The 18,443-nt window shown below is 51.9% G+C and overlaps 1 protein-coding gene and 1 long non-coding RNA gene across 7 annotated transcripts in view; one reads left to right on the top strand and one right to left on the bottom strand.

Annotated features, from left to right (window-relative positions):
• The window catches only part of LOC130522476 (uncharacterized), a 205,570-nt gene that overhangs the window by 144,981 nt on the left and 42,146 nt on the right, over positions 1-18,443 (top strand). The window lies entirely within an intron of this gene.
• Positions 1-18,443, bottom strand: part of pcdh7b (protocadherin 7b) — a 73,960-nt gene that overhangs the window by 53,268 nt on the left and 2,249 nt on the right. For all 6 annotated transcript variants that reach the window (XM_057026904.1, XM_057026901.1, XM_057026900.1 and 3 more), the window contains exon 1: positions 16,738-18,443. This exon is cut by the window's right edge. In XM_057026904.1, the coding sequence (XP_056882884.1) occupies positions 16,738-18,443 (1,706 nt within the window). The remainder of the gene's footprint in view (positions 1-16,737) is intronic.

The raw sequence follows: 18,443 nt of genomic DNA, 5'->3' as shown, positions 1-18,443 counted from the left end.
GGGGAGGTTGTTTCGCAAAGAGCAATGTTTAAACTTAACAGTTGCAGATGTTTGGATTTATAACGGCTGCCGTTGAGAAATCTCCAATCCCTCAGCGGGATGTTTATGCTAACAAAAGGGCGTACGAAGGCCGTGGAGCTCTAAATATTACCGATTCTCCGATCTTTGACCTCGCATGTTGGCCGAGTCATGTTAGCGCCAAAGCGCCAAAACAAATTTCTGTCATTCCAGCAACGAGCGAAACGTAGTTACGTGCTAGCGTACTGCTCCATGTCACAGTTCTTTTGTATCTTCGACAATATTAATGGCCACAGCTGCAAGTAGCCTCGAGAGATTCCTGGGAAACTTTTACCTGTTTACGTTGAAACCATTTCTCATCAGAAGCTGTATGAAAATGCTAACCGGGACTCTAAATAAGCATCTTAGCATCCAGATGAAAGATAGCTGCTGTCCGCGACGAGGCCGCGGATGAATTATTCAACCTGTAGTGTAAACCTGTTGTCGCTCGGCCGCTCTTGCTAAACCGCGGCGCAGCAGCTGCTCCAGCCGGACACGTCAGCGTCAATATTTTAGCGTCAAATCGGACGCAGCCTCTCCAAAAACGGCCAGATTGTTTGGCTTAAGCCAGCCTCCCCCTTGACCTCTCGCTAATACTTCATGGGTAGATTTACTTTATTTGGCCATTTGGATAAATGACCAAATCCCATGCGGCCCCCCCCCCCCCCAGATGGCTGTTCGGGACGGCCCAGAGAGCCGCGGCGAGGAGACAGAAGTTCGGATTTCAAGGTCGTCAGCGTGATTCTTGCTAACTGTGGGAGAGAAATTCCCCTGGAAGCCCGACCCTGTTTAGCTCCTCAGATAAAGCAGTTTGGTGAAACGGTGAATTACGTGGGGGGGGCGGCGGCGGGGGCGGCGGGGGCCGCGGCGGTCGTTGCCGCATGGCTGCGGTCTGCGTGTGTTCCCTTTCTTCCAGGCGCCGCAGCCGCTTCATCTTTTGCGCCGTTGACACACTTGCACGATCCGGGTTCGTCGTCTTCTCTCTTTTTTTATTTTTATTTTCCACGGGTCCGCGTCACGATCAATTTGCCGCTCGGCACATGACGGCCCCCGGACGCCTCTGGGGATTTGAAGGACTTTGTGTGCAATCTTCGCCCGCCTCGCTCGCTCTCGCACATACAAAATGGCCTCTTTTATTTTTTTGTATTTTTATCCCTCCCTCTCCGGCTTCTGCCTCTCCGATTTGTTTCAGATCTTGTCAGGCACTAACCCCCCCTAACCCCCCCCCCCCCCAGATGGCTGTTCGGGACGGCCCAGAGAGCCGCGGCGAGGAGACAGAAGTTCGGATTTCAAGGTCGTCAGCGTGATTCTTGCTAACTGTGGGAGAGAAATTCCCCTGGAAGCCCGACCCTGTTTAGCTCCTCAGATAAAGCAGTTTGGTGAAACGGTGAATTACGTGGGGGGGGCGGCGGCGGGGGCGGCGGGGGCCGCGGCGGTCGTTGCCGCATGGCTGCGGTCTGCGTGTGTTCCCTTTCTTCCAGGCGCCGCAGCCGCTTCATCTTTTGCGCCGTTGACACACTTGCACGATCCGGGTTCGTCGTCTTCTCTCTTTTTTTATTTTTATTTTCCACGGGTCCGCGTCACGATCAATTTGCCGCTCGGCACATGACGGCCCCCGGACGCCTCTGGGGATTTGAAGGACTTTGTGTGCAATCTTCGCCCGCCTCGCTCGCTCTCGCACATACAAAATGGCCTCTTTTATTTTTTTGTATTTTTATCCCTCCCTCTCCGGCTTCTGCCTCTCCGATTTGTTTCAGATCTTGTCAGGCACTAACCCCCCCTAACCCCCCCCCCCCCCACCACACACACACACACACTTTGTTGGGGGGCTAACGCCGCTAGCGTACCGAACTGTACCTGTTTGCGGATGGCGACTGAAAACCACTGAGGCGTTTTAGGAAACATCAGGCCCAATCAGCGCTCGTTTGTTCCGGGCCCCTTGGAGACGGAGACGAGCCGGGGCACCGTTGTTCTCCACCTTGTTTGCGCACCTGCCCGCCTTTATTTTTAATTCGCCCCCACCAGCAGCAAGCACAAACAAACGCCGGTAAATCCGGAAAACCCTCCCGTCTCCATTAATATTTCCTTATCATCCAAGTTCAAACAGACCAAATGTGCCCGACAAACGCAGCCGCTACACTGGTGTTAATATTTTGTTTCCCCCCTCTGAGAAATAGATGAAATAACAATAATTCACTCTGGCAAACACACGCCGCCGCCCAGATCTGCAATTCAACAGCCGTCATTAGCTGCGAAGCATCAGCTAAAATGAGATGATGTCGTCCTGCAGTTCGCTACGGCGGCGGCGCCACGTCAACATGTGTTGCAACGTCGGGGGGGGGGGGCAGCTAGCTAATATCGGCTTCGTACACCGTCGTCGTCTAATTGAATAAGGCAGTGTAGTATAAAATTCCCGTCATTAAAAGGGTCTTCGGCGGATTAAACCGTTGAGCGAGCACATTTTCTACGTGCAGGAAGAAGCCTAATGCAGCCCCCCCCCCCCCCCCCCCCCCCCCACCACACACACACACACACACACACACTTTGTTGGGGGGCTAACGCCGCTAGCGTACCGAACTGTACCTGTTTGCGGATGGCGACTGAAAACCACTGAGGCGTTTTAGGAAACATCAGGCCCAATCAGCGCTCGTTTGTTCCGGGCCCCTTGGAGACGGAGACGAGCCGGGGCGCCGTTGTTCTCCACCTTGTTTGCGCACCTGCCCGCCTTTATTTTTAATTCGCCCCCACCAGCAGCAAGCACAAACAAACGCCGGTAAATCCGGAAAACCCTCCCGTCTCCATTAATATTTCCTTATCATCCAAGTTCAAACAGACCAAATGTGCCCGACAAACGCAGCCGCTACACTGGTGTTAATATTTTGTTTCCCCCCTCTGAGAAATAGATGAAATAACAATAATTCACTCTGGCAAACACACGCCGCCGCCCAGATCTGCAATTCAACAGCCGTCATTAGCTGCGAAGCATCAGCTAAAATGAGATGATGTCGTCCTGCAGTTCGCTACGGCGGCGGCGCCACGTCAACATGTGTTGCAACGTCGGGGGGGGGGGGCAGCTAGCTAATATCGGCTTCGTACACCGTTGTCGTCTAATTGAATAAGGCAGTGTAGTATAAAATTCCCGTCATTAAAAGGGTCTTCGGCGGATTAAACCGTTGAGCGAGCACATTTTCTACGTGCAGGAAGAAGCCTAATGCAGCCCCCCCCCCCCCCCCCCCCCCCCCACACACACACACACACACACACACACACCTCCCCAGTAATGGAGCGAAAACGAGAGCTGACCTGCAATCAGGTTGCGTTAGCACAGAAGAAAAAGGCTAACACAATTTGTTTGAACTCCTCTCGGACTCAACATGTAAACGTGTTGATGCTGATTATCCTCCACTTTAAAAAACGCTCCGAGCTAAATCCACAGCGGAAGGAATAATAACGGGATCGATGGATTGCGCCGTTTTCGTCAGGACCTCACACTCCACGAGGCGGCCGATCGACGAATCGATAGTCGACACCGACGCTTATGCTATACGTACCAGAGGTCGGCGCTGGTCACCTGACCCCTTTAGCTTAGCTAGCATCCTGCTTGTTTGGGGTCGGACTTGTGCTTTGAATCACAATGCGCATTTTCCTTGAAATCTTCGCCCACGCTAGTTTTCAAAGGGATAAAAACGCGGCTTCCTGATTGAGAACGCCGCACCCGACCCTGAATCCAGCGTTCCGCCCCTCTTCTCACAAAAAAAAGACGCTTTATTTAGTCGACAGGGTTCCGTCGTTATCGCCGGCAAACATCACGGCAACAAACACCCGGGCTACCGTCGGAGATCGGAAAAAGTTGAGGTTTAATTTGTGAAAAGGCCCCGGCTAATGTTTGTTTCCTTGCCTTGTTTGGCTTTGTTTTGATAGGGAACGCAGTCTTGGGAGAAATGAGGGGAGCGAACGGAGGGAGGAAAAAATGGGGGGGGGAGAAAAAAAACAGGTGTTTGCGCAGAAAGCACCTTATTTGGGCTTTTTCGAAGCGATCCGAGCGTTCTCTGGCAGAATGAGTCGCCGGAGCGGAGCGGGAGACGAGAAACAGCCTCGGCGAGGAGCACGTTTGGCCTCAGGCATTTTAATGATCCCGGGGTCCAGATGAGGGGGCTCCTCTGATCCCCAGACACCGGCTGAATTATTACTGCGTACGGAAGCCAGCAGAAATCTACGGGGGGGGGGGGGGTTGGCTCGTGTCACCGCAGCTTCCATGAAGTGATCCGAGAGTTCATCATGAGTTCAGATTCCACTTAGCGTCTGGAGCTGTGAGGTCGTCTGTCAATCCGGAGGGGAAAAAGGTCGCTCTTCCCGGAGCCTCTTCTGAGCGGCTCCGATCTCGGCTCAGGAGCCTAATTTTTCTCATTAGCCGTTATTTTTCCTGCTGTCAAGAGGCAGAGCGTCACGGTTTATCGCTGCCTTTGTAGCGCTGCCTTTTGGAAGCAGCCTTCACGCCGGCGAGCGCCGGCTGTCTGCAAGTCGTCCAACAGCCGCCCAGGTCATGTGACGCGAACAGAAGCTACGGCACAAACTCTCTCTCTCACACACACCTGGAAGAGTTCCAGGAACAAACGGGAACAAAGCCTCGGGCCTCACCGCCGCCCCTGACCGCGACATTCCGCCAGATTAGGATTCTGTTATTCCAGCGCCACAAAGGTTGGCAGACATCGACATTAAAGCCTCGCTCCAACCCGCCGCTCCTGGCGGCGTTAGCGACGGTCCGAGCCTTGGTAGAAACCTGCTTCTTTCATTAGCTGAAGCGTGTTCAGGTCTCATTAATTTCCAGCCTTTCTCTCGGGTTTTTTTTCTCCCACGAAGCCTCGCCGTGACCTCACATCTTCTAAAAGTCTGAATTCCTCTTCGCGCTTCTCTCCTCTTGTATTACACTTATTTTTCCCTCGGCGGTAAATCTCCTTCACATTCCCTTTGTTGCCGTATAGTGGAATTATAACGTGGGCCGGCGCCGTTCAGATGTCTTTTTAGCATTTGTTGTATCCTGATCTAACAAACGCGCCATCAAGGCCCGACGGTTTGCTTTAATTCCTGCCCGTTCTTCCAGAACCGGCCCAGCAGTCTTCGCTAAATGTTGGCTAATTCTGATTCATGCGAACAGCAGCTGCGTGTAAACCGTAAAGATGGTGGTGGGGGGGGCAGATTTCTTTGATGTTGTCACAGTAAATGTTTTACAATTGGTAATTAATGAGTAGCTCGGTGCCGGACTCCCTTTGTTGTTGCTTTAAACGGCGCTCTCGTCAGGCTGTAATTAGTGATCAATGAGAGGAATCAAAGAAAAACACGACCGACCTGTTTTTCTGTTTTTATCGCGAGCTTCTCTCCCCCAAGGCCACGTTGCCTCTCGCGCAGCCTGAATCACATCTGATCGCTGGATTCCAACTCCATGTTTCATTTCGGAGGCGCCGATAACTCGTGATACGCGTTGGCCCTTTGATCTTCAAATAGCTTTGAAAACAAAACCTAACGTGAGAATAAAACTATTTCCACTCGATAAACAACTCAAGTCTGACGTTGGGAGCAGCCGTGCGGGGGAGGGAGGCGCAGGAAGAACCAGGTGCTTCTTATAAACACGGGAGCCGAAGCGTGTTCGGACATCTTTTAAATATGTTTGTTTTCTGATGGATCGCCGGCTTTAATAGCGGCTAAAGGAAATCTATACCTAACAACACGGCCGATCATCGGTTGGATTTCTGCCTCCGCTATAATTCTCGCCACGCTGTGAAAACAGGAGAAATTCCATCGTTGAGGGTTTTCTTTGATGCTATCAGCAAATACGAGGTGCTTAGCCAGGCTAATTTGGTGTCGGTAAGGAGATGCTAACCGGCGCCCACCTCATTGACGCTCAGGCGGAGCAACAGGGGGCTTTTATTAGCCAAACACACGTCAGAGACGTATAGACGGCCGCCGCAGCGAGTACAGCCACGGGAACGCTGACCCGGGAGCTGCCAAATATAGACGGGCTGAGTCTCCCAGGAAGCATCACCATTCGGGCTGGAACGGCAAGCGCGACCCTCATCTCTCCGCTCCTCACCTCCTGCTAATTGAATCAGGCTCATGGCCGGGATAATTCGGTGTGTGTGGGTGTGTGTGTTGGGGTGTGTGTGAGAGAGAGACGAGTCGGTTAACCCAGGTTTAAATGGGTCTTCGTGACCTTGGCTTCAGATCACCATCAGGAATGTGTCAGGAATGCTGCTCCCTCCAGAAGAAGCCCAGCCCAGTGACACGGGTTCAAATCCCTTGTGGATGTTCCCGGAGAAATTATGCATCGGAAACGCTCCGTTCTCCGCCTCAAACCCAGTTGTGATGGGCTTTTTTTACTGTTATTATTCAGATGCATGGATTTAATTAAGAAACAGCGGAATGAACATTAAAAATGCATGATTGGAAATCGCCCCAAGTTCCAGATTCCCCTTTTTTTGCTCCTTTTATTCCGCCTTCTGTCAAAGACACCAAAACAATGTTTAAGCGCTGTTCTGCAGCATTAATTAGGCTTTTTTTTTTCCCTCCCCGGTTTTAAATCTGGCGTAAAACATCGGTGTGGTCTGCAGGTGGGGGCAGAGCCGGGCCTCTCGGGGTGGGGGGGTTCTGCTGTTGTTGCATTTTCTAATTCCTCCTCGCCCTCATCAGCGAGCGAGGTTTAAGCAGCGCCCCGCGCCTCGTAATTAGCCAGGAGTTGGATTTAAGACTGTTGAGGTAAACAGGGTTTAATTAGGAAGGATGGAGCAATCTGGGACAGATGTGCAGGAGGGATCAGGCTGCGGTTTCAGTTGGTAACAAAAAAAAACAGATGCCGGAAAGACTCCGGAACGGTTTGGAGCGAGTGTTTTAAAGGTGGCTCCACATCTATTATGATAGAACGGACAAAAAGCAGGAAATCCCAGCAGTCTTTGTTCAAATCTGTATGCTAGCACGTAAGCCTCCAACCCCGCGGGGTCGCGACCTCCGACTGCTTTGCTCCAGGCCAAGTGAAGCCGGGCCGCGCGTCCCCAGAACGTCCGACGGGCTTCCCCGCTAAGTGCCAGCCACACCGCTTAAAAATCCGGTGACGGGATCGCCGCTAAACCACACGGAACGGGCCTGACCTCTGAGCGAGGATCAACCGCCAACGGTGCGGCGCCACTATGGGAAAGTAACAAAGGCAAACACACCTAAGGCGGGTTTTACAGATTCTAATCCCCAAATAACCACGTCTGCTAAGCTGCACAGAACAGAAGCGGAGGATGGAAGGGTGAGAACGGAAGAGCAAAAACAGAAGGCGAGACGGGGGGAGTGTTGAAACAGAGGCGGCGAGGAGCCGAGAGAACGGCGAGCTTTGAGGGGCAGATGACAGCGAAGACAGTGGGGGGTGGGGGGTGGGGACAACATGGTGAAATCACACGGCTATTTTTCATTCACACTCCTCTGCATTCACGCGTGATTTCTAAAACTACCCGAGCCCCCAGGAAGCCTTCCAGCGAGCGCCGTTTGCCAATTTTTCAAACCTGTCACCTGCCTCCCCATCAGAGAACCGGCTCACACCGCATAGCGGGGGCCTCCTCCTCCCGCCGCCGCGGCTGCTGCTGTCATTGTTCCCCGATGCGAGCGGAACACGTGAGGCGGGGTCGCCCACCGCACACGTAGGCGCACAGAATGCATCACTTGCTGATAACACTGTTAAGGCGACAAACAATCCTGCGGGAGGGGGGACGGAGTTAGTGCCTGCGAGGGTATTTCGGTGGGCGCTGGAAGCCTGGAAATACCGCCGGCAGAGGACGACTCGCCGCCGTGCCAGTTCATAGAAACGGGTTTTAGTTTTAAATGCGAGCAACGGGATCCATTTTCTAAGCAGTATTTTATCATCTGCTTGGGGAATGGGGTCCTCACCTCCTAGAGGAGGGGGTCCGACCAGAGGCTCAGGGACTTCCTGAGTGAGGACACAGGTAATTCCAGGGGAACGCAATACGTGCTTTCACCGAAAATACTGCTAGATCGGGGCCCTCTTAGGACTGGGTTGCCCACCCCTGTCCCAGAGGTTTCTACTGGTTGTTCACAAACCTTTATTTGTTTGAGGCCACACTCATTAATGACAACCTCAACTGGTCACCTGGAGTATTGCAGTCCAGCCCACCTCTCACATGGGGGTTTGGGGTCACACCTGACTGTGATTGTGCTCCCACGAGGCTAAAATAACTCGCAACAAGCTTGTTAAAGATCTTATCTCTAGTCACGGTCTACTCACAAGGGGAGGGTAAAGATCTCGGTGAGGGTGGGGCCAGATAACCATGAATACCTTTAGATGCTGCAGGGTTCGTTATGAGCGCTGACAGATGTTCAGCGGCAGGTCGAGGCTAGTTAGGAAGCAGGAGCCGCTGTGTTCAGCCTGTCCGGTTTAGGACGGGGGGCAGGTGGCTTAACCTAGGATTCAACTTAGGCTACGCAGGAAAGTGTAACATTCCATATTTGTGTTCGCCAAACTCGCTTAACCGGATGAGTTAATAATAGAGCCCACATGGAAGAAGAAAAGAAAAGCGTTTGAATGAGCTGAGTAAACATGTCCAAACCCCACAGGCAGCCTCGCGGGCGCAGTCGCGTTGTCACTCACTCAAAGTCTCACGTCATTAGGCCACATGTGCCAAAAGTGGCGGCAGTCTGGAAGCACTTGCAGCAGCACTTCATCAGGAAAGTGCAAGTTTACGCCGCAGAACTCGTAAAGCACCTTAAACCGAGCTGCTTTCTGACCTCTAGATTTCCACAGTGCGCATGACCCAGAAAGGCATATCCTCTCCGCTTCTTCTATCCTGGCTCGGATAGATCTGGATTAGCCGCTATCTGATTAACGCTACATCTGCCCTGTAGTGTGCAGCTAACTGACGCCCAGGTATTGATACTGGATCTGTTGGGCCTTGTGAGTGGGCTTCAAATGAGTCTAATAAATGCCCAGTGGAGCCCAAAGCAGTCGTAGGCTGAGGTCACAGCCTTGAGCTTGTTATTCATGAATGTTTTTTTCTTGCGCTGGTGGTCCAGAGGGACCGAGCGCTTTTCAGTGCTAACCTGACAAACGGCCACCTCCGGTGTCAGCTTTTAAAATGGTGGCCGTTCAATTACTATCGCAGCTAATACGACATGTTGCTAACCTGCTGTTCCAGAGGCAGTACAGTTGGGGTTACCTTTAGGGCATCAGAAGTCGATAAAAAATACAGTCCTAGCATGTGGGATACTTGATGAGCAGAAACAAGGTAGCTTCGGCTGCAGAGCGGGAGCGTTGCACACCTACTGATATTCCCCCCCTTTTCTAATTTGATCCGGTGAATCAAAGCAGGAAGGCCAGTGAGTCACAGATCCCTCAGGAGCCGCGGCACTGGGATGAGACAAGCCCATCGTAGTTAAAGCAACTGCTGCCAATTTAGAGCCGTGGGAACTTTGTTTGAGTCACTCCCCGCTCGCCCAGGTGGCTTTATCAAAAGAGTTTAACGGAACACAAAGTTCCGACGCCGGAGCCAGCCTCAGGTAGCAGGACTTTGTTTTATGGGAACACGTTGCCACTGAGCTCCACTTTTGGCAGCCGTAGACCAGAACAACCAGGTACAAGTGAGGTGATTTGGCTGTGGCAGAGGATCTCGAAGTAGTTAGCGAAGGTATATCGCCGTGGTAACAACGGCGAGGCCGCTGAGAGCTGCCGCAACTTAAACTATCAGAGTTCTGTTGGCAGAGATAATAATTCAGCCATATCCGTAAGATCCACAGTTGTCACGTCGTTGTTCAATGAGACGGCGGTGTGTGTGTGTGGGGGGGGGGCGGTCAATAAGGAGATTCAAATAAATCCCTGGGCCACCAGCACCGACAGAATATTTCACGCAAAAGCAAATGAATGCAAAGGCGAGTTGAATCCCGAGCATGTTTGCGCTGACATCAGATGACCGTCGGCAAACGGTCCCCCCCCCCCAGGGGGCGGTGGGGTTGGGTGTTGTTCGGTAATCTCGGCTACTCAAACATTTGCAGTCGGGGCCGCAGAATCCCGATGACGTTTAAACAGCGATGGGCTCCTTTCCAAGTCCGTCCTGGGATCCCCGCGACGCGCTCGTAAATGTCACCTGCGCAGCCGCTTAGCTTCCTGTCACCCCCCCCCCCCAGAAACGGAGATTCACGGGAGCTCTTAACTGTCTAATAAGTTAATTTTATGCCCATAAAGTTCCCAGCCGTTTGCTTCCTTTCCGCTACAACCTGTTATTAATGTTTAATAAACTTCAGAACTTTTTAAGCGTGACCCCCCCCAAAAAAAAAAAAAAACTTTGGGTAATATATGAAAAAAAAACTTGTTTGCGTTACCATCATTCTAATCATTTAACTGCCCCCAGACATGTCAATTTGATTGATGCTCTCGCCTTTCCCACGTTCCCAAACCTCATCAACCTGAAGCAGAGGAGGGGGGGGGGCACCAACAAATGTATCAATTTTCCGTATTTTCCGCTCCCTCCGTGGGCTAGCTTCCCCTCAGGGCACCGCTCGCCACTGAATCCACTCTGTAATTTACAATTGGCTATTGTGTCCCAAGTGTCGCGGCGGACCGGCTCGCAGTAGATGAGCCGTGTCAAAGAGCGGCCTCTCAGTCCTGATTACAACCCCGTTTCCTCGCCCCCCCGCCTCCGTAATTGTAGCGTAGCAAGAGAGAAGAGGAAAAAAAAGCTATTATTCAAGCACCCATTTTCAAAAAAAAAAAGACAGGAGTTCTTTGGACGATTTGATCGAATATCTGCCGCCGAGTGGACGGGAGGAATAAGGAGCGCTCTTTTTCCGGAGTTAAAGGTGAAACTGAAGCTGGAGAATAAAGAGGCTATCGGCTGAGGTGCCTCAAATCAATACCTGAAACCATATTAAATGTCTGCAGTTCCTCAATACTCAGAAGAATCTGTCTGACTGCGGCCGGCATTACAGTCAGCTCTGCTTTATTTTTTAGTTTGCTACCAGCCGGGCCGATGAGATTATACGGAATACGGGGACGCGAGTCGCTTATTCCGGCAGAGCGATGTCTTATATCATCTTTGAAGGGGTCACATCTGCCGCAGATGGCTTCTGCAGTAGAAATGTCCAAAATAAACGCTCTCAAAGGCGGAGGAATCGCTGGTATTTGTGTCTTTATTTCCCATCTTGTAGCACAAATATGTGGTAACTCGTTCTCTTCGACTGCCCTCGTCTGAACGCTAGCTTTGTTCTTTAACTTACTTTCATTTCTGAGTATTGATATTTGACGCGCAACTGTTGACAAAGCCGCCGACTGTCCCCGAAGGTTTACAAAGCTAACAAATAAATGGTGCCGCATATGAATGTGGCAAGAAATTCCAAACCGAGCAGGTCCAGCTAGAGTCTCCAATAGCCGCTGTCATTGATGCTAAAGTAAGGCTAAAGGTCGCAGCGGATGCAGCGCACAATATTCGGGAATATTTTTTGGTGGGTGCAGTGGGGAAACGTTGGCGGGAACTCCTCGGGGGTGACTTTTCTGTTCCAGGCTGGACGCAAACATGTTTTCCAAGTCATCCGTAAATAGCGTCCGCTAAACAGCTCGATTGGTGTGAGGGAAGGATATAATGAACTGCATTCCTGGGGTCGAGGCGGCGGCAGCGAAGCGCCACAACAACACGGGGATATTGAAACCCTCTCGGGCATGCCGCCACATGTGTGTCTGCTGTGCAGAATGATGGAGAGTCCGTCCCCAACTCCCCACCCCCCACCGTTTGCTCCGGCTCCTCACGCGTTAGCATGCTCTTTACTGACGTGCACATCCTCCGCTGTGCAAACATGGAGAAACTTTCATGCCGGTCCCCCCTCGGCTCTGACAGCTCCTCTTTCATACACCCCATAATCTCATTTGGGGAGCGGGGGGGCACCAAAATAGGGCTCCTGGAAGCAGTCAAGCTGTCCAAGTCGAGCACCTCTGCTACAATCCGATGCCTAGCATGTCTGACTGGTAAAATATCGTATCCTTCAGACAAAAAATGGCAAAGCTTTCGGGTGCATTATTAATCTCCGACATTCCTAATGTGTCTTGTGCGGGCGGGGGAACTCGGAACTCGTTAATATTTTAACAAATTCTTCGCAACAAAAGAGAGCAGGTCAGAGCCTAAAGGGCGGAAGTCTGCGAGCAGAGCGAGGGAGCCGGCGCCGGTCTGCAGGAGCCTTCGTTTGGACCTGAACGGGGGCTGTTTTCAAGATCAGGCAGTTTTCTCACTCAGAAACACACCTCTGTCCATCCACCTGTTGATGCTGATGTCAAACGCTGAAAAGCTCCGTGACCCTTCCCACAAGTCGACAAAAAGAGGCATCATTACTGCCCCTGCTCCGTCGGAGTAAACAAAACACCGCCGTTCCGCCTATTAGCTACAAACACAGAATAGCACGTCGGAATCGTGTTGCGATCCAGCTAGCAGACAGAACTGTTCCCTGGGGTCAGGCCCTAGCAGAGCTGAGAGATGTTCTCATTTAGCCGGTTCTGGTGTCCACTGTGGGTGTGAGAGGATGGTTTTAGAGACAACAACAGCTAGCTAGCACATCACCAACCTCGGGAGTCTTGTAAAAGTCAGTTTTATTGTGCAAACCCCTCCTAACGATTGCCACTAAAACCCACAATATAGCTAGCATGTGGTGATTGATGGTACGGCAGCACCGCAGATGTGATTAGTCTCCATCCAAGTGCGCACAAACCGGCATGACCGTCACCGACTAAACAAAGGCTCTTCTCCGGTGGCATCAAATCGAAATGGAGGCGAGGGTGGAAGCTATGGAGCATTTGGCTAAATCTCATTGTTCCCCTGTGATCGCTACGGTTTTCTTTTGGATTCTTAGACCCCGAATACCAGCGGAAACCTTTGCAAGAGCCTTTAGCTCGGAGCAACTTCCTCGCAGCTCCTGACGGGTACACAAAGTCCAAAGTCCACGTGAGGACATTTTGCACAACAGAGAGCCTCTGATTTCCTCCTCTGCCGGTAGATCAGGTCGGTCTAATGCCGAGGGCCGTAATTGCCTTTCAGCAGATGCATTCAAAATCACCAAACCAAATTACGAGAGAACATGCTGCCCACTGCAATTTCATGAGTATTACCGCGCGCTCTTACTCCTTCCATTTTCTTCCCGTAGCTTAATCAAGAAAAAAAAAAAAGAGGCCTGACTCACTGCAGATTGAATTAAACTGTAATAGATCTAAAATAATTTTTTGATAAAAATCAGTCACAGCCTGAACCGGCGATGACGAGGCGCTAACGCACAAACCAGGTTATTGCCCCTTAATCCCATTTCTTACTCGAGCGAGAGTTCCTTTTTTGGGCCTTCGCGGAACCCTAAGTCGGGCACAGCTGGAGTCGCTCGAGTTCGCCGATCTAATCAGATCTTAAGTTGACGGAATGAGAAGAAGTGTGAAAAAAATTTAAAAAGTCGCGTATATTTGAAAGGTTCGGGGTCCAGGTGGGTGATTGGATGCAATTTAGACACGAGCAGGTTGGGAAAAACTGCAGGGAGCAAATCCCAGCGACTGAATCCACCTGGGAAATTAATGGAGAACCCTTGAACTGTATGGAGAACTGAGGTTATTGGAGGATTTTTAGCTGCAGGAGGGTAAAAGCAGGTTTCACTCCCACATGTGTGGCTAATCAGAGGTGTTTAGGCAGCTACATTCTGTAGGTTCAAGCAAATGAGGCCAGAGGCAAAAGACTCCATTTCCATGATGGTTTCCTGCAGCCTGTAGGGACATCCCATCTTCTCTTTTGGCTACAAAGGCCACTCAGGCGACCCCTATTTGCATGCCGTGATTTGCACAAGGCAAATCGCACCATTGCGGGCGCAGCTGGAGGTCGCCTCTGTCGCCTGGGTAGAGGGTGTCCGGCAGATGCGCCGCGGCATCGGCCCTGAGGCGGGGTAACCCGCCGGAGGTGTGTGAGCCACGACTTTAGCCTGCCCTCAGGGCTAATGCTGCGCAACGCAAGCTGCTGCGCCTCAGCGATCATTAAGGGTGATCCACCTGCGGGCTTTGAAGTGCGCTGATAAAACAATCGCTGATGGCTTGTTCTAATTCAACGGCACTTCAAAGCCGCCCTGTCTCTTGCCACTTTCTATTGTTTTCTGGCAGGAGCGACCGCCAGGAGGGACGATAATTGTTGTGTTCATGGCAAGTAAGCTCGTTTCAAAGGGAGGGCCTCGACAAGGACCGACCGGGAGCTCAAATCAAGGCCTGCTCAAGACTTTGACAGCTGCTTTGTGCCCTCCGTCTCAAAAGTGTCTCGACTTAATGACACTTTAAATGTCCGACGGGCTAAAACAACCACGACGATAAACCTCTTCAGTTGCCTGGTTACCTGGCCGAGCCGGCTGCCAGCGCGGTTACTTCTAGATTAGGCAGACGATGACAGAGATGGAACCCGATACCTCAGGGATTAGTCAATGGTCCCCACTCTTCTCCTCCGCCCGCCCTTCCTCCTGCTCTCTTTTTCTGTCTCTTCACCCGACCTCAAGTCCCTTGTGAAACAGTACGGGCCATTCTCTCCACCGCTAACAGGGCTGCCTTTCTTGTGCCTGTTGCTAGCTCTTCCCACAGATGAGCATTAAGAGATTAGCCGACACAGACGCTAAAACGGGAAATCTTAACCACAGGCAGCAACCGGTGACTAAAAATCTCCAATTTCTCTTAGTGGAACTTAGGTCGTTGTCAGTTTTCCTTCATTTTGAAGTGGAATTCAATATCTCTTGATCGCTAAACTATAAAATCTTATTGCTTATTCCAATTCCTGAGGCACTCCGCGCTAGTTTGCGTGTTTATGGCCTTTCGGTTAAATGAAGGCCGGGATGTTTTTAGACACGGCAGCCCTTTAAAAACAGAAGCGTGACCGTGCCGTGACTTAATCTAATGAAGAGGTGGCTGTTTAATGCCGTAATTGGAGCGCATGAACACACGCACCTCTTCAATTAGCTCTCCTGTGTAGCCATTAGATTAAGCCCCATTCACCTCAATGGAATTTATCAACGGTGAGCATCGGCTCAGCCAGACGCCGTCGCTACTTTCGACAATTCAATCAGCTAACAGGGAGCACCAGACACACACTTTAAGTGTCAGGCAAACACCTCGCTCCTCACGACATGCTAGCAAATGTGCACCTCATCAAAACCCCGAACATTAAATGCAGAGTGTAAATAATTATATAAGCGGGGCAACGAGGCAGACAATGCGAGCTACTGCAGCAGCGGCGGAGGGGAATAGAGTGCCCTTTAATTATGCAGGAGACATCCGAAAGCAACAGCACTCCCCACACTCTGGGAAGCAGCTTGGCGAATACACCATATTAGAATCTGCAAAGGAGGGGAGTGAGACAATCTGAGAGTAGGTGGAGGAGAGACAGGGGATTTATTACCAAACCTCTGCCCCCCCCCCCCCCCCCCCCCCTCCAAAAAAGGGCATCACCCGACATGTACAGAGAAGCTTTGAAAGCAAAACATGTGGCGAGGTGTGGAGCTAATCATGTAGAACAACATGCTTCTCAGTTAGCCACCCGGGCTGTAACCTTAGCCCCGCTAGCACGGCGCGTGTAAACAGACTGACTGTAAAGGAGAGAACGAGAAGAGTGCGTTTACATAGGTGGAAGGATACGCCAGAGGAGTGCCGGAGGGCAGAAAAACAGACCATTCCAAAGACAAAAAAAAGAAGCCATACGGACATCAGATGTTAAGATGGGGATTGAAACAAATGAGGAAATCGGTGAGAGTCAGTCTGAAAGGATGACGCTGACGCCAAGTACAGGAGGGATCAATAATTCATTAGGCTGCCATAAAAAACACATAAAATGGTCGCGTAAAGAACAAATCAGCTCGCTTCGATACGGATCGACTGTTTTTGTTTGTCTGCCGCACTGAAAAAGAGCAACCAGACAGTTGTTAAAGGTGGACAAAAGAAACCTCCAGATGTTCTGACATGAGGACGCATATGAACTCATGGCACAATATGGCAGGTGATGGAAAAATGCTTACGTTGACTGCTCGCCCAATTAACGGCGGCGGGATGCTAATACGGCCTGCTAGCCAGATGTTTCCACTTAAGCCGAGACTGTAAAACCGGCTCCCAGAGCCTGACAAAGCCATGTTTGTGCTGCCGTCTTCTCTTATCCTCTCCTGTTTTTGTTCCACCGACGTTTCAGCGGGAGACAAGGCGGCCTTGTCTGGGGAGGAGGGCAGGGCAGGGTCCTGATCCCCTCCGGGATGAAATAACTGCAAACCAGACCCTGATGTGAGCTGTCGACAGTAGCCCGGCACACATTTGCCAAGGTTAGCACGCGTGTCACCTCTGACAGGAAAGGCTACCTCCACATATGCAGCAGCAAAAGTGGGTTTTTTTTGGTTTTTTTAAACAAAACCCCTAATCTGTAGTGACCCCCTTCCTCTTAAATATTACATGTGAATGGCACTCCCAACCAAAACAGATCAATACCGCTAACCTGAAGCACATTAGCACCGTAAAGGCAAAGACGACTTCTGAGACTAGCCCTGTCGGAAGGCATTATGGCTGACAAAACACTAAGAGAAAGAAACAAGAGGACATTTAAGAATGGTGGTGGTGTGACTGGGGTGGGGGGGTTGGGGGGGTGGAGGGGACACGGAGCCATGTCTCCTTACCTGTTTGTTGTACTTGTTGATGGTCTGGCTGCTGTACTCGGAGCAGTGGTCCGATCCCAGGGAAATGTTATCTCCGGTGCCAACGAAGGTGTTGGCAGGGGGCAGGTCCTGAACCGCCTGGTGCTTTTTCCCAGCTGTCGGGGACTGTGGGTGGAGTTGGACGGTGGGGAGTGGCGAGCTGGACTTGTAGTGCCGGGCCAGGTCTGGGCTCCCGGGACCTCCGTTGACCGAGCGGTAGCGGCCCATGCCGGGACTGTCCGACAACTTCTCGCTGACGCCGTCGTAGCGCTGCCCGTTGGGTTTCGACGCCTCCACGGTGACTATGCTGCTGTACAGCGGTTGTTTGGACTTCTGCTTCTTTTTATCCTTTTTGGGTTTTTTGGACTTGTCGTGTTGCTGGGGCGTGAAAAAGTCCTCGTGGTCCTTTTTCCCGGCCTCGTAGCCGTTCTTGTTCTTGGGCCGGCAGTAGCGGGCCATGACGACGACCAGGATGATGAGGATGACCGTCATGATGCCCGAAATCACTCCGATGGCGATGCTCAGCCTCTGTTTGTTCAGGTCCGAGTTGGGGTCGCCGGCAATGTTGGTGTTGAGGGACGTGCTCATGCTCTTGGCCACCTGAGCCTCCACCACTGTGGAGTTGGACAGAGTCTCGTTCACATACACGTGGACGAAGGTGGTGGTGCTCTGCGAAGGCTGGCCACTGTCGTTCACCTGCACCACCAGTCTGTGGAGGCCGTAGTGCCTCGGTTCCAGCTTCCCCATCAGCAGAATGACCCCGGTGCCCCCGTCAATTTCAAACAGCTTGAAAGGGTTTCCCCCGATAATGCTGTAGTTCAGGTCCGCGTTGATACCGGTGTCTGTGTCGGTGGCTATGACCTTCCTGACCAGAGTTCTGAGGTTGCTAGAGGGGGGGAGGAGGGTGTAGGAGCTGTTCTTAGGGAAAGTCACCGTGGGGGCGTTGTCGTTTTCGTCCATGACGAACAGCGAGACCGTGGCAGTGGCGGATCTGGGGGGGTCGCCTCCGTCCACGGCCTTGACGCGGAAGGTGTAGGTAGTTTTTTGCTCCCTGTCGAAGGAGAGGGTGGAGAAAATGGTCCCGGTCTCATTCTCAATTGAAAAGACTTCCTCCTCCTCCTCGATGAAAAGACTCATCTCCGCATTGTGGCCTTTGTCCGCATCGATGACCGTAACCATGCCGACCGGACTGTTTGGCTCCAGATTCTCCTTGACGTAAAAGGTGAACACGTCCTGCATGAACTTTGGCTCGTTGTCATTCTTGTCGGACACGAGGACGACCACCGTCGCCGAGCCCTGAAGGGTGTTGACGCCTTTGTCTTTGGCGATAACTTTGAACTCGTAGCGCTCTGTGTGCTCTCTGTCCAGGATCGTGTTCACTCGAATGTCCCCGGTGTCCGCGTCAATGGAGAAAATCCCGTTAACGGCGGAGTCCAGGGAGTACGCTATTTCAGCGTTCTTTCCGCTGTCGGCGTCGACGGCGGTGACCGTCGTCACCCTCTCGCCGGGGCCGTTGTTTTCCGGGAAGGACACCTCCACCACATTCTGGCTGAAGATGGGTGGGTTGTCGTTGGTGTCGCCCACCTTGACGAGGAGGGAGTTGTTGCTGGCTAGGCTGGGGCTGCCGGAGTCCACCGCCACAATGACGACATTGTATTCCTGCGTGGCCTCGTAGTCCAGGGGGGCCG

This window comes from Takifugu flavidus, chromosome 3, assembly GCF_003711565.1.
Source record: "Takifugu flavidus isolate HTHZ2018 chromosome 3, ASM371156v2, whole genome shotgun sequence".
NCBI classification, from domain to species: Eukaryota; Metazoa; Chordata; class Actinopteri; order Tetraodontiformes; family Tetraodontidae; genus Takifugu; species Takifugu flavidus.
Note: the sequence above shows the minus strand (reverse complement) of the source record. Positions and strands in the feature narration are given on the sequence as shown.